Source organism: Labrus mixtus, chromosome 11 (genome assembly GCF_963584025.1).
Source record: "Labrus mixtus chromosome 11, fLabMix1.1, whole genome shotgun sequence".
Taxonomy (NCBI): domain Eukaryota; kingdom Metazoa; phylum Chordata; class Actinopteri; order Labriformes; family Labridae; genus Labrus; species Labrus mixtus.
Window position 1 is genome coordinate 20,965,224 of NC_083622.1, and position 14,460 is coordinate 20,979,683.

The 14,460-nt window shown below is 39.6% G+C and overlaps 1 protein-coding gene across 1 annotated transcript; it reads left to right on the top strand.

Moving 5' to 3' along the window:
* The first annotated feature begins 329 nt into the window (after positions 1–329).
* Positions 330–14,446, top strand: jazf1b (JAZF zinc finger 1b). Its single transcript, XM_061050790.1, has 5 exons — positions 330–554; positions 10,127–10,199; positions 10,895–11,091; positions 11,997–12,166; positions 12,712–14,446. Exons 1-5 carry the CDS (start codon positions 440–442, stop codon positions 12,886–12,888), a joined length of 732 nt encoding a protein of 243 aa, XP_060906773.1. The 5' UTR covers positions 330–439; the 3' UTR covers positions 12,889–14,446.
* The last annotated feature ends 14 nt before the right edge of the window (positions 14,447–14,460 follow it).

The following is a 14,460-nucleotide window of genomic DNA, read 5'->3' on the forward strand; positions in this document are numbered from 1 at the left end:
AGTCTTTTTTTTTTTTAAAACATTTTATCTTTCACATAGGCTATATATATTATTTTCAATGAATCATAGCCTTATTTTAGTAAAGGCAGGTAGGAGTATTTGCTGGTAACAGCTGTGTATAGGAACATTGAAGCAATTTCATGAAAATATTTTGGTGACCGATAGCATAACATTTTTATCATCATTAGAAGCAAATTTTTGTATTGGTTAGTTTATTAGATATCAATATTTATTTCCTTTAACAACAGTGCATGCTTTTGCAGTGAAAGAAAAACCGCCTTACTTCCTGTCTCGCTGTTGCGCTCCAGCTGGTTTGACGCTTGACGCACCTCCATCACCGCACCGCCCTGCCGCTCCAGCTGTTCGCACCGCTGTTCGCCTGCTGCTACCCCGCTGCTCGCTGCTGCTGCCAGCCCCCATTTCCAATGCAGCAGCGACCATGACAGGCATCGCCGCTGCGTCTTTCTTCTCCAATGCTTGTAGATTCGGGGGCTGTGGACTTCACTTCGACTCTCTGGCCGAGCTCATCGTGCACATCGAGGATAACCACATCGGTAAGAGTCGAGAAGTCATGAGCGCCGCAGCTAGCAATGGCCGAGGATTGCAGCTAGCAGGAGTGGCTACGTTAGCGAGCTAGCAAGTTACTTCCTGCGTCCTGACAACCCTGTTGCTAGGTGTGGTGGCGGTTGATGTTTCCATGTTGAAAATACAGTACCTCTCCACCACCTAGTATTGTTTAAAGATGCGTTTCAACAGATAAGACAGCTACAACATCAAATGAGCCGCACTGACACAAAGACAGGAAGACTTTCTTTACGCTCCGTCGGGTCGCTCGTTCATCAATATTTGTAGCGTGAGGCCGCGCGGAGAGCCGCCAGGGAAGCTCGTGAGAGAAGTTGTAATCTGCAGGAGCCAATGAACAAACACTGATTAAATAAGAGCCAGCAAAAAGTTTACACAGTTATAGACTTCTGATGAAAGAAATGCACTCTTTCCCATCCAACTGTCTTATGTCACATGTGTAGGCTATTTACCTTTTTAAAAGCTTCAACATTTTTAAAATGATATACCGAAGTTCAACAAAGTATGTATCTTTAGGATACTGGTTCACAAACAATGTTATTAATAGTAACATTATTATTATTATTAACTTACTGCCAGTTGAAACACAATAATTTACATAAAGATATCTCCTGACAAACAAATATATCCGTAAAAAATGAATGAAAGAATGTAGCCTATTTTAAAATGTTCAACTCTTTATAGAAAATGATTCGTTATTGTATATAACTAATCTATAGTAGGCTATATGTTTTCAAAATTAAATAAAATTGAGGGCATACTGGATTGTTTAAATTAATTATTACATTTCAAAATACTTTTTTTTGTGGTCGAAATTGTATTCAGTTAAATACCTATTTTATTTTACCATATAAAATTGGTATTTCTCACTCCTGACTGCACATCAAGTTCTACTCCAATCAGCAGCGCCACCTCGAGATCATGAGGAGTAACACAATAACAAGAGCTTCCTCTTGGTTCAGATCACAAACAAATCCGGTACTTAAAAAAAACAAAACACTTCATTGAAGAATACTGATTGAGCAAGTTATATGGTAATTGTTGACTAATTCGTAATGGCTTTCAAATAAATGCAGCATCAATAAGTTTATGAACTGCAGTAGCCTATTTACTGTAAGGGAGCAACACATTAATTGAGCCCAACATAATCAGCCTGTTTTAAGGAAGGGACGCTGTGGGCCAGTTGATGTGCATACAACAGTTTTATATTGGTCAGAGTCACTGTGTGTTTAGTTGAAAAGTCATGCTTGATTTACTTTAGTGAGATGTAAAAATAAACCCATGTGGCTGAGTACATGAGAACATCATGCTAGAGGTTTTAAATTGAATTTCAAGGTGGTTATGTTTTCATTTCTATTGGCAAATGAAACAATAGCTGGAGGACTATCCTACATGTACATGGGGCGTGACCTAACAACACATTTGTGCTGTATTATAGGAAGGCATAAGATCATATTTGTTGTAAAATAATATAAGATACATTTAAATCTGTGTAATTTTCTGTGTTTAAAGCAGCAAAGAAATTACAGAAAAGGAACACACAGTGCACAAATCAAGAAGTTAAAGTAAAAGTAAATATAAAATGTTAGTTTTTTTTCTGAAAGCTTTTATATGTTTCAACACAATCCCTGAAATAAACCTCCCTCCTCTCAGTGTGACGCTCTGTTAGTTCCTCCATCTGTTTCCTAATTTAATATTACACTCTTATTATTGAAGCTGACAAGGCCCAGCTGTCTCTGTTATTCTTGTTTGTTGCTTGACTTGCTTTAATATTCTCTGCCCTCCGATTGTGTGCTGTGCATGTGTCCAAGGTGTTAGATTTAGAAAAAAACGCCTCTGAATGACTTATTGGGGAATAATGAGGCAATTAGTTGGGCCAGAGTGGAAAACTTTGCTACCCCCCTCCTCTGTCCACTGGCCTGTGCCCACTCTGAGAAGTGCGAAATCTTGCGCGTTGTGCCAAGTGCCTGTGAAGCATAATTACAGACAGAGTGCTTGATTTGGCCTGTCTTCCTCCTCATCTGGTGGCCTGCTGCTTAAAGCACATTCTCCTTTATAATTAGGCGCCTGGAAAACAAGCACACATTCTTGTCCCCTTTTTCTCCATACAGCCTGCAGGTGAGGTTTTTGGACAAGAGGTGGCGCTGCTCTGCTTTTGGTCAGGGAGCATTCTTGAGGGCCTTGGTCTGCACAGTTAGGGCTTGTTATAGAGCATATTATAAACAAAAATCTAACTTCCTCAGCTCATGTAACAACACAGTGAATTGTGTCATAAGAGTAATCATCTTCGGTAATGTGAAATATTTTAAAGGATCATTTGTAAGCTATTGAGAACAAAAACAATCAAGGGATACTTCTCATGTTTGAATAACATTTCTGACTCTATCCACTGTCCTGTCTCTTGATAAAGGCATAAAAAAAATCCCAAAATAAATCTTAAAAAAAGAACACAAATCAAAGTGTTGCGTCTTTCCTGAAAAACTCAAGTTGTTATTGAACATTAATTAGATAAAAATAACATTTCAAAAGCCAAAATAAATCCAACATCAGTGATATAATAAAACATAAATGAATCAGGGTTTCTTTGTATACTGTTGTCGATTCAAGTTAATAAAATGAGTCAAAACTCCATGGCACACTGAAAATAACTTTACTATATTTTAATGTGAGCTAACAACGCGTTTTGCCTGTAGCTTCCTCAGGTTTGACCTGCACAATCACAGGGCATACAGGTGCCTAAAATACAAATCGTCACGTGACCAATCATCACAATAAACACCATACTGGGTCACAGCCTCTAATGAAAACCTTAATGTGCAAAATACAGTAAAGTTAAAGTAAAGTAAGTGTGCCACAGAGTTTTTATTTACCTGAGAACATGTTTAGGCTGTGCATGGGGTACCCTGTTGGCCATTTAGATTAACAAAATGAGTGTTTGGTTGTCCACTTAGTCCATTGTGAAATTAAGCCAAACAATAATAATGTAGACTTTAATGAGCCCCCTAAACATAATCATATTTCAAGACAGAATGGTTCATGTGTAGCTTGAAAGCTCTTCTTGTGCAGCTTGAATAACTGCTCGCACTAAGCTATTGAAACGTTTACTTTGTCACTGAGTGACCAGGCTGCTGTGGACCAGAAGCAAACAGCAACCATGTTATTCAGACCTGTGACTGTATGTTTATACGTACTGCTGAGGCCAAGTGTGTCCAAGCTCTGTAACAATAGGTCTGTTTGTTGCCAAATCTCACTAAAGGGTCATTTAGTAGATTTTGGTGGGGCACCCCCCCCTCACAATCTGCATGGAAGTAATAAATTTGGGAAGCAGTAACTAGTTCCCTGATCTGTGCACCTGGTGGGCCTAATTACATTTCCCCATCCCCCAACACCGCTGCTCCTGTTCTTGTGTGGTGGCTGCCGCATGAGGGGCTCCTCTACTCGATAAAATGTTCCTCGTGGGAGATAATGTAAAGCCTGTGTTGAGGACGAAACACAATATGGGGAGTTGTAGTTCTATGCAGATCTAAAAAGCGAATTTTGTTGATATCTTTTCTCAAAAGATTTTGTAAAGTACTTTTGGAAAATGTTGAACAATATATTTTCTGATGTCAAATGATACAAATGTAGGTAATTCTCTTGACCACCGCTATGAAATGTGTTTGTCAGTGCTAATTCGAACCCACAATTTTTGATTGAATGGTTAATTTTCATGTAACAATTTGCAACCATAGTTCCTTTTCTTTTAAAATGTAACCCCGTAATCCTCTGAACTTTGTCACAAGTTTGAGAGCTGAAATTCCCTCCATTTTTTTTTACTGTGGATTTAAACCAAATTGTAAGTGACCCTCATTGACTTTTCCAGCATTAAAAAAAAAATCAGGTTTGAAGACACAAAGTAGTACAATAAGACTAATTCTTAAATGTGTGATGGACATGAAATGAATCCCCATCTGTTTTGATTATGGTTGAATTCTTTCTGTCATTCTGAGTAAAACTACCAAACATTCACTACTTCCAGCTCTTTGATTTGAATATTTTGCAAACAAGATAACTTGAGCCCTGTGAACGACAACACTTTGGACATTTTGTATATTGAACAATGGATTAATTAAGAGTAAAATCATCAGACTAAGCAGATGAAAATAGTAATCATTTATCCCAATGTACTATATGTGCAATTAGCATCAATAAATGCTTGTATTTGTGTCTTTACAAATGTGTTTTTGTAGAGACGTGTGCGTGACTAAGAGCATGTGTATACACATTTCAGCCGTTGTCACTGTTAGATATAAACATCACTTTGCCTCCTAGTGTTTTTCAGCAAACCGCTAAGGCAGCTTCCACATGGAGCTTGACTCTGTTTAATTTCCTCCTCAGAGGTCACATCATAATGAATTACCTGTGCCACCACTCCTGGTAATGTCCCCCGCTGCTCAGAGCCGCCATAAACATGTCACCATAATGCTCAGCACTCCGCTCTACCCCACAGTGCATTTGGCCATGAGGCTGGATGGAGAGCACAGACGACGGTGGAAATGAGAGAGGGAGCTAGCTCGTCTGGTGTGCATGTGTGTGTTTGCGATTCGTGTGTGTGTGTGTGTGTGTGTGTGTGTGTGTGTGTGTGTGTGTGTGTGTGTGTGTGTGTGTGTGTGTGTGTGTGTGTGTGTGTGTGTGTGGGTGTGGGTGAGGCAGAGGGTCGTGGAGGGAGTTATGAGAGGGCAGCAGGCGTCACTTCCCCCGTTGCCTTAGGAAGGTTAGCTGTGCGATCGTCTCTAGGCTTCCTGTTGAGGGCCATCATGGGCTTTAATGAGAACAAGTCACTGCATCATACTTTCTGCTCTCATACACAGCAGCCACTGACTCACTCAGGTTATAAACTTTATAAGTATACTGCACATAGAGACACCATACCGGAAATGCTTCATATATTAAGTAAGATTAGTGTCATGTTAAGGTTAAGGATTGTAACTTTAGGTCAATTCAAAAGTGGAAATATAACTGTTATTGTTTCTGTTTTTTTTAATATGAAGAAAAATGATGTTGCTTTTTTGGTCACTAAAAGGACTTTCTCTTGGGGGCGCCCGTAGCCCAATGGTCCAGTAGTCCAATAGTCCCCGCTCAAGTACGGAGGCTGTAGTCCTCCAAGCTGGCGGCCTGGTTTCAAAACCGACCTGTGTCTCCTTTCCCGCATGTCATTCCCCATTTTCTCTCTCTCTGATTTCTGACTCTATCCACTGTCTTGTCTCTAAGTAAAGGCATAAAGCCCTTGAGAAGGACTTTCTCTGATAGCTATTAATTCAGGACCTTTTGTTCTCAATTTTCTCTGTTCGTGTTGAACTGCTATTTATAGAAAACAGAAAGAAACCTGCATTGGAATATTGTTGATTATTGGAGTTAAACTTAAACTAATGTACATCTTTGAAAAGCTCTGAGTGCATTTCATTGAGAATCAAATTTAAGGGGCCCTATTATGCATCAGTCTTTAATGTACATCTGTTCTGCTTGTCGACATCTTATTTATCCAACACCTGACTTTTGATCTTGTACATAAACAATCGCTGCAGTGTATAGGAAGTGATTGTTTGTTCTGGAACAAGCCATGGTGAATAAATAGCATATTTTGTTTCCCAGAAGGCCTCTTACGGTTGCCACCATGGTGGACCACCTGTGTAGTTTCATTAAAGGGTTCTCATCTCTACATGAGGCGCCTTCATCCTGGTCCATGACTGCTGGTGGCCCCAAGAACAGCAGAGTCTGTGGGGGTCTGGCCCCTGCAGGCCTCCCTCGCCCCGGTCCCCACCTGAAGTGTGTGTGATTTACAGCGTGTGGGAACAGACTGATCCGCTGCTGTTTGAGCGGTCTGTGAGCAGGCTGCCATGCCACTTCTCCAGGCTCATTAGGGATCTTTGGAGGGATTTTGTGTGCACTTACGCTCACACATGCTAACACACAGAACTCAGAATAGTCTGTGCACTGCCTCCGGCTTCTGGCATTGGAGTAAAGTTGTTATATGAACATGTCTTTCCTACTTGGTGTTTTCACGACTTTGGCTGAAGAGTGAAGAGAGATGTGCTGTCCGTCACATTGGGGATAAATCCAACGTTAATGAAACACTTGCTTACGACTCAGGACCTGAGGGAAACCTCCTGAGCCTCAGGCGCTGAGGTTTAAGCTTTTCTTACAGCCTGCCTGCCAGTATCATAAAATTATGACACTATTTCATCACCAACCGCCTTGAGTGGTTTGTAGGTTTTGTCTCTTCCTTTACCCTTGTCTACTGTCCAGTTGGACTGACATCAGTGACAGTTTGTTGACTTTCTCACGTCTGTTCCCTACTTGTAGAGTCAGTCGTCTCTTAACCAGAACGTCAGGTGTTGGATCCCCTGCTCCTGCATCCACAATGCGAAGGGTTCTTGGGCAAGACTCTGAGTCCTAAATTGCTCCTGTTGCATAGCCAGAGATGTGAATGTGTGATAATTGAATAGTACTGTTGGGCACTTTACATGGCAGCCTCTGCCATCAGTGTGTACATGTGTTGTTAATGGGTGATTGTGACATGTAGCTTTGAGAGGTCAGAAGAGTAGTCTTGGGCTTTCCAAGTCCATTTACCATTTGCACTTATATGTGGTTTGGGTTGAGTATTACTGGTCGATATCAACTTTCACCTTCACCTAAGCCAGTAGTTTATTTTGTTGAAATTGAGTGTGCAGCATGAGCTGTGTTATTTCTTGTTGGATAGTTGCATGTGTACACTACAATCGCCTGATAGTAGGCGATGTAGACAGAGAGACTTGTATTTTCTTCCACCTATGTCGAATGCAAGCCAAAAACAACTTATAGCTAGCTTTGGTTAACATGTCTGGAGCATAGACTGTAAATAATATACAGTATATGTATATAAAGAGTATATATTTACTGTACATAATATCTTTTTATAGTCTATGGTCTGGAGCTAAGCCCCGCCCACTGAAACACTAAAAGGGTCTATACCTATACACAATGTGCTGACTCTTACAAACACGTTAAGGTTCTGTCCGTGTTTCAGTTGGCACAGATTTCTCATTTCTGGCTTAAGATATGAAGAGAAGTTGATATTTCTCAGCTTCACTTAAATAAGAATTAAATAAATGTGAAACCTGCTAAGGTATCATTTTGACAGTCAGTTCGGACATAAACAGTGAGGTTATATAACAACATTGAAGAATACAAAAGTCAGCAGGTATTAATGGAAATTCTCTGATATAGGTGACCTTTCTTGAATTAATCATTACTTTTTGGGATTACTCTTTTCCACTAAATTATTTTTGCCATTAAAGAAACTGACACACTTTTTAAACAAAAACTTTAATGATGAAATAAATGAAAGCAAAATTTGCCAAAATCCCTTTTTTTTATTTAAAGGTTTATTTTTGATCTATTTATGCCTTAATTTAGAGATTCTGCAGTGGAGTCCAAATCCACCTGTTTGGATGACCTTAGCCTCTGTACATGTGATGCGTGCAATAACCACACGGCTACCGGTGTCACCCAAAATCCTTGTTTTAGTTGCAGAAAATTAAAGGCAAAGCAGCATTTCATCTCAACTTTTCATACTTCATTGTTTGTATGAAAGGCATCTCAGTTAATAAACAAGAGGTGATGATGTTCCTGCATACAGTGAAAAACAAATTTTCCTTTTATAGAAACACAACCAAAATCTAATACATTCTTCTTTCGCTCAGGCTCATTCAATTCAACATAAATTAACTTGAAACTTGGACATTTGGTTAATCAGAAATTAACTGGAAACCATTTTTTAACACTTCTAAATGGAAATCTGTTTAAGGTGTTTTGTTTTGGTCTTACAAACAAACAGGAGGCCATTTAAACCTGTTTTAGTTTGGTTATAATTGAGTATGACTCAGGATTTTATTAATGATTTACAAAGGTGTTGCTTACCCCTTTAAGGAAGAAACTTTAATTACGCTATAGTTCCATATGTTTTGTATCATTATCTTTGTGAAACTTGATCAACCATGACTGCTTTCTTTTTATTTACTTGCTGAATGAGCAGTTACTCTGAAAGCTGCCTGTAGTCATTGTGCCATAGAAAGCACATTTTAAAATTGAATGTTACAAACAGCCTGAGGTGTTTGTGTTGTGTATAAATGAGCTTGTGGATGGAAACAGGCATTAGTTTTAACCACATGGGGGTAGCAGCCCTTCACAGCTCTGTCAGAGGCAGACAGTGAGGCTCAGCTGGGAAGTGGTCGACACTGTTGTTTTATAGGGCATCGCTCTTCTCCCACATGGATGGCAGAACGAAGAGTGTTTGAAGTCAGGCCTTCTTCACCTCAGGGTGTGGAGATTGGCTATTGTTGTACATTTAGCACCGCTCAGCAAGATGAATGTCTGGAGCACAGCATGTGGAAACACAGTATGTGTCAAGTGTGGTCATGTATGAGCAATGTGGTGTCTGCTGTGCAGATTTACAAAAAGTACCATGGAAACTCAAGAGAGATGTTACTTTCTCCTCTATATTCTGAATAAAAGTAACGGTTTTTGCATTTTACAAATAGGAAAGAAGTCTGAAGCACACTGTTCAACTGTTAGTACCTTTCTTTAGATGGAGTAAACCAGCTTCAGCTTTAGAACTGAATAGCTTCTCCAGCTAAACTAAACTGGCTGTAGTCTTCTAAACAATGGTGCATGGTATCATACTACAGTTTATTGTACTCCACATTAGACAGTACCCACATTTATCTTTTATCTGTTGAATAACCTGAGCCTATGTGCTCTTTGACTCCTCACATTCATACCTGAGACTTTCCAAGTTCATCGCCAGCCTGCCACTGTGTGCACTGCTCAGGTGCCGCTCACTGCTCAGGTGCTGCTCACTGCTCAGGTGCACACTGGTGTAAGACAAATGTAAGGCAAATGTTTTCAGATATGTGTTAACTCATAATGGGCTCTAATGATATATCTTTTGATGCTGCATGAAGATACGAGATAGCCTCTGATAGCCAAAAATAAACAATGTAAAAGTTATTTTTTAAGGCAGAGGGAGAGAATACTTACTACTACTTTGTGCTGCATCACATTTTGGAAATCTAGTGCAAAAGTATTGAAATTCTGAAACTTGGATTTGTTTTGCATATGTCTATCTGCTGTTTATCTACCTTAATATCTAAATTGAAATACAGATTTTAATTGCATCACCTATCAAATAAAGTAAATGTATAAATACCCCACCTGTGCATTTTCACACTGTGTCTCTGTTGTGCCAGAAGAAATGACTTGCTCTCCAGATCGATCCACTCTGTCACTACACTCATTATCTCCGGTTGGCAAGGATGCACATTTTGAGAGGGGTGTGATCTAGTGGAAACCAACCAGTGCAAAGACTCTAGTTTAGGTGGAAGTTGGGCATCACAAATGCAAACACACGAATATTCTATTACATGATAAGATTTGCATTTTTTGGTAAGCTAGAAAACTAGCCAATGTTGACATCTATATTCTGTGGCTAATCTCTGGACTCTCTGCCTCTCTCTCTTCTGCTCAGACACAGACCCCCGTCTTCTGGAGAAGCAGGAGCTGCAGCAGCCGACATATGTTGCCCTTAGCTACATCAACAGGTAAAAAATACAACCATTATAGAGAGTGAAAGCAGCTGAATATAACTCAATAAGTCAATCTAAAATAACAACAACATTAAAGTTAGGAATCTTTGGCCGGGTAAAATATGATCTTCAAGTCGTCTCAATCAGTGAGTCTTTCTGCTGTGCACTCAGGAGAGTTTTCTCCTTTGAGGTTTAACCAGTGATCTCAAATGTCGTCTGGTGGTTTGCTTCGATGAATTGCTTCTGTATTTGGTAATTGGTTTGTTTTATTGCTCGAGGTTCATCCCTGTCGTCTTTGATATGGTGCTTGAATAGTGGTTTTAGTGGCAACAAGCCAGTGTTCAAGAAGGTCTGCTGCTGTCTCCCTGCCTGCACAAACACATCTTGATGTGGTTAAAGCTTAATTTGTTAATTCCACTTCTGCTTTTACAATGTCTATGTTAACATTTCATTTTATGTTACACATTTACCAAAGACTTTACTATCCATCATAAACTTTGGTGTTTTTTTTTTTTTTGATGAGAGCAGAGCCAATGATATTCTTTATCCAAGCATGTGCTAAACAGGAGCAAACCATCAACGGCAGAACTTTGCTAACAGAAAAGGCAATCCTGCAGTAACACATCATCCAGTGTTCATTTAAACAAGATCGCCCGTTTTCTTGTCAAATATTGCAAATGCTGACTCGGTCTGATATCTCACAATGCCAGGTTCATGACAGAGGCAGCGCGGCGAGAGCACGACACCCTGAAGAAGAAGGTGCAGCCTAAGTTGTCTCTGTCTTTGGCAGGCAGTCTGTCCCGCACCAGTGTGTCCACTCCACCTCGCCACACCAGTGGAAACCTCACCCCTCCAGTCACCCCACCCATCACCCCTTCCTCTTCTTTCCGCAGTAACACTCCCACAGGTACGTCAGCAACCTTTACAATCACTTTCCTGGTTAGATATCCACTATTGAAGGACTGACACAAAGAGTGAGACAAGTTTGTGACAAAACTTGTGCTCAGCTGTCGTTAATGGCACTGGCTCAAAGTTACATTTGAATCCCTACATTTACTTTTTAAATGGTTGAAGGTTCAAAAAATACGTAGTCTGTTATCATCGCTGAAATGGCAAATGAAAATGAAAAGGACAAGTTTTATTTGTATTTGCTAGTAGAAAACCCTTTATCCCTTTAACTGATAAAATAGATGTTCTCCCTAAATGCTTTCGCTGACTTACTTTATCGATACGTTCACTTTAAATGTTTCTCACAACATCAGGAGGGCTTGTCAAACATGATTCGCTTTCAAGCAATAGAAACAACGCTGGGTTCTCACAGTCCAACTGATTTGTCTTGTTTACCACAGTAAAGATTGCTTAACAGAAAAACTATTTTTGGTGATCTTTCCCATGTACTCATGTTTTCTGTTAAGTTTGCATACTTTAAAGTTACGTCTGTTTTGCAGCTCTTGTGGTTTTTTATCGCTTCTTCTGGAAAATATCCTTAAGTAAGGGATTGAGTATTTGCAGCTCATTGACCCTTAAACCTCATTACAGTAAATGCATCTATTCTTTCCCACAACTGACATATTTCAGTCTTTTCTAAAAACCTGGGCGCTGTTACACATGAAATGGAGATTATGGGAACACTGAAGTACCGGGCGCGTATGTTGAGAATGGCCCACAATTATCTGACTGAAGCATCAAAAGGCAAGAATTTTATCGTCAGTGATTAGTCACCAAGTAGAGAAGGAAAGAAAAATGTGTATGATTGCATGTTGGAAAAGATGTTTATGAGTCAGTTACTTTTTGTGTTTCCCCTTTCAACAGGTAGCGAGTGTGATGAGGAGGAGGTAGACTTTGAGGAGTCTGACAGCGATGAGTCGTGGACCACAGAGAGCGCCATCAGCTCCGAATCTATCCTCAGCTCCATGTGCATGAACGGAGGAGACGAGAAGCCTTTCGCCTGCCCCGTACCAGGCTGTAAAAAGAGATACAAGGCAGGAGAATGCTGTACATTTAATACAAATAAAATAGTGTGCAAAGTGTGGGATTTTTTTTTTTCTCACACAAATGAGAATGTGAAATCAAAATAGAGCCCCTGCTGTTGACAACGGAAAATCCGCCCATGGTGGAGCGTTACAGCATGTCAACATAGATGCATACATCCAGTCCACTCCAGTGATGTGGAGTTTTACGGGATTTTCCATTCACATCTGGTGTGTGTGGTTGGGATAAATTATGTGCAGCTTGAGAAAATTGCATTGCTGACGTGAATGACAGGGTTATGGGCGATGACTTAGTCTGTGGCAGCAGGCAGCATTAGGCATCTGTTCAGAGGCAGAACAAGGCAGATTTGTAACAAGAACACACTTTATTTCTCCTTGATAGCTTTATATCAAACGGCAACGTCTTTTGTAGAAATGTACGAGATAGTGTCTCAAGCCCACTTGTAAATTTTTACCTCTTATGGTTGACATTATACAAATGACACAGATGTGGAAAACTCAGTAAAAGATGATTCATTTTCTTTGCTTCATTACAGAATGTGAACGGGATCAAGTATCACGCCAAAAACGGCCATCGAACCCAGATAAGGGTGCGCAAACCCTTCAAGTGCCGGTGTGGGAAGAGCTACAAAACGTCTCAGGGTCTCCGCCACCACACCATCAACTTTCACCCACCCATCTCTACTGACATGATCCGTAAGATGCAGCAGTAGAGACGGAGTGAGCGACCAGCATTCTCCTTCAGGAAACTTCCCCAACATCTGAAAGCCACTATCACCAGCAATGGCTATTTCTCATTCCTCTTATCCTGAAACCCTTTCTCTCTTCTTTCTCCCACTTTGTTATGACACTATTTTTGATTGCATGGTATAGATGTGATATTATTCGTTCTTGTTTTTTAATTCAGAATGTTGACTCTTTATGTAGTTCACAGTTTTGTATTTTGCACATTTAAGCTTTGATTGATCTATATGACACCATTGTTCTTTTGGAAAAAGGGAGAGCACCATTAGATTGCCTCTGGTTATCAAAATATTTGTTAGGAACAAATGACAAAAATTACAATGTGTGTGGTATAGCAAGAGAAATCCAAGCTGAAAAAAAATCTAAATGTTTCATTACCTGTTAGATTGAATGTTATAGTATTAATTTGTTGGACTTTTTCTTTCATATCACAAGTATTCCAAACCTCTTTAATTCATCTGTTTTACTGCCTTCATCTGTGTGTGAGCACCAAAGGATGATCTCAGGTGATGTTTTTCAAGCATTTCAGCCCCACTATCCTGCCCAAGTGTTCTGATCATGTTTTAGTGGGATAGTGGGAACTCTGTGCGTCATTGTTTCTTATGTTCCTGGTCACTTTTCTGATGACTTGCGCAGTTTCCCTGTCTATTTTGAGGGGTGAAGGATTGATGCACTTTTTGTAACAAGTTGCCAACAAATAAGCATTTTTTTTTGCCAATATCTCATTTTAGTTGTTTGTACAGTAACTACCAAAATGAGTCAAAAGGCCTTCAGAGCAGACGTTTCAAATGCTCCCAGGGCAGATGTGCACCAAATCTATAGTGTTTCCAGTATTGGGAGATTTTTGTCTGTACAACCGTTGCCTTCATTTGTAAACCATTCCATTCAGTGCAGCTTCATTTTGAATGCCACACAAATTCAATTGTAAGCAAACATTACACAGACATCACAGTCTAATTTTCTTGCTATTCATCATTCCACAGTCCGATAAAACATGTCAAAGTCATTGTGATGAATATAATTACAGCAGATCATTTAGCACATTTTCACTCTTGCAGTCCTGATGATGGTCTTTGAGGAAACCCTCCCAGCTCTGACTTTGTGCCATAAAATGTAATGTCAGTTGAGGGTACTGAAATCAATAAATCCCATGAATAAAGACCATATAGATGATAATACCACAGGACAAGGGATTTATCAAAAACTAGCCATTTTCTAACATTCTCACAGCATGATGTTTGTGTAAAGGAACTAAGGTCCAATTGAGATTGTGACAGTATTGTACTGCCAGTGTGGAGGAAAGTGTTTGATATAGTGTACAGTGAATGTATTATGTGTTAAGTGCATTAAATTATATTTTCATATGTCTCTGAAGAAAAAAAAAATCAAAAGTATAAAGTGTATGAACAGGCAAACTTAGAGGTTGTTTGGAGAACGTCTTGTTGATGTACTGTATTTCTTTAAAAAGCTGCTTCATGTCAACTTTTGTTACATCTAGAATAAAAAATCCTCTGATTTATGCCTGAAGACGTTTGAGTTAT

Bases quoted from the DNA above. Each gene is read 5' to 3' on its own strand.
- jazf1b (XM_061050790.1), top strand. From the start codon at position 440: ATGACAGGCATCGCCGCTGCGTCTTTCTTCTCCAATGCTTGTAGATTC. The intron at 10,200-10,894 runs GTAAAAAATACA...TCACAATGCCAG, and splicing joins GCCCTTAGCTACATCAACAG to GTTCATGACAGAGGCAGCGC. The intron at 12,167-12,711 runs GCAGGAGAATGC...GCTTCATTACAG, and splicing joins GCTGTAAAAAGAGATACAAG to AATGTGAACGGGATCAAGTA.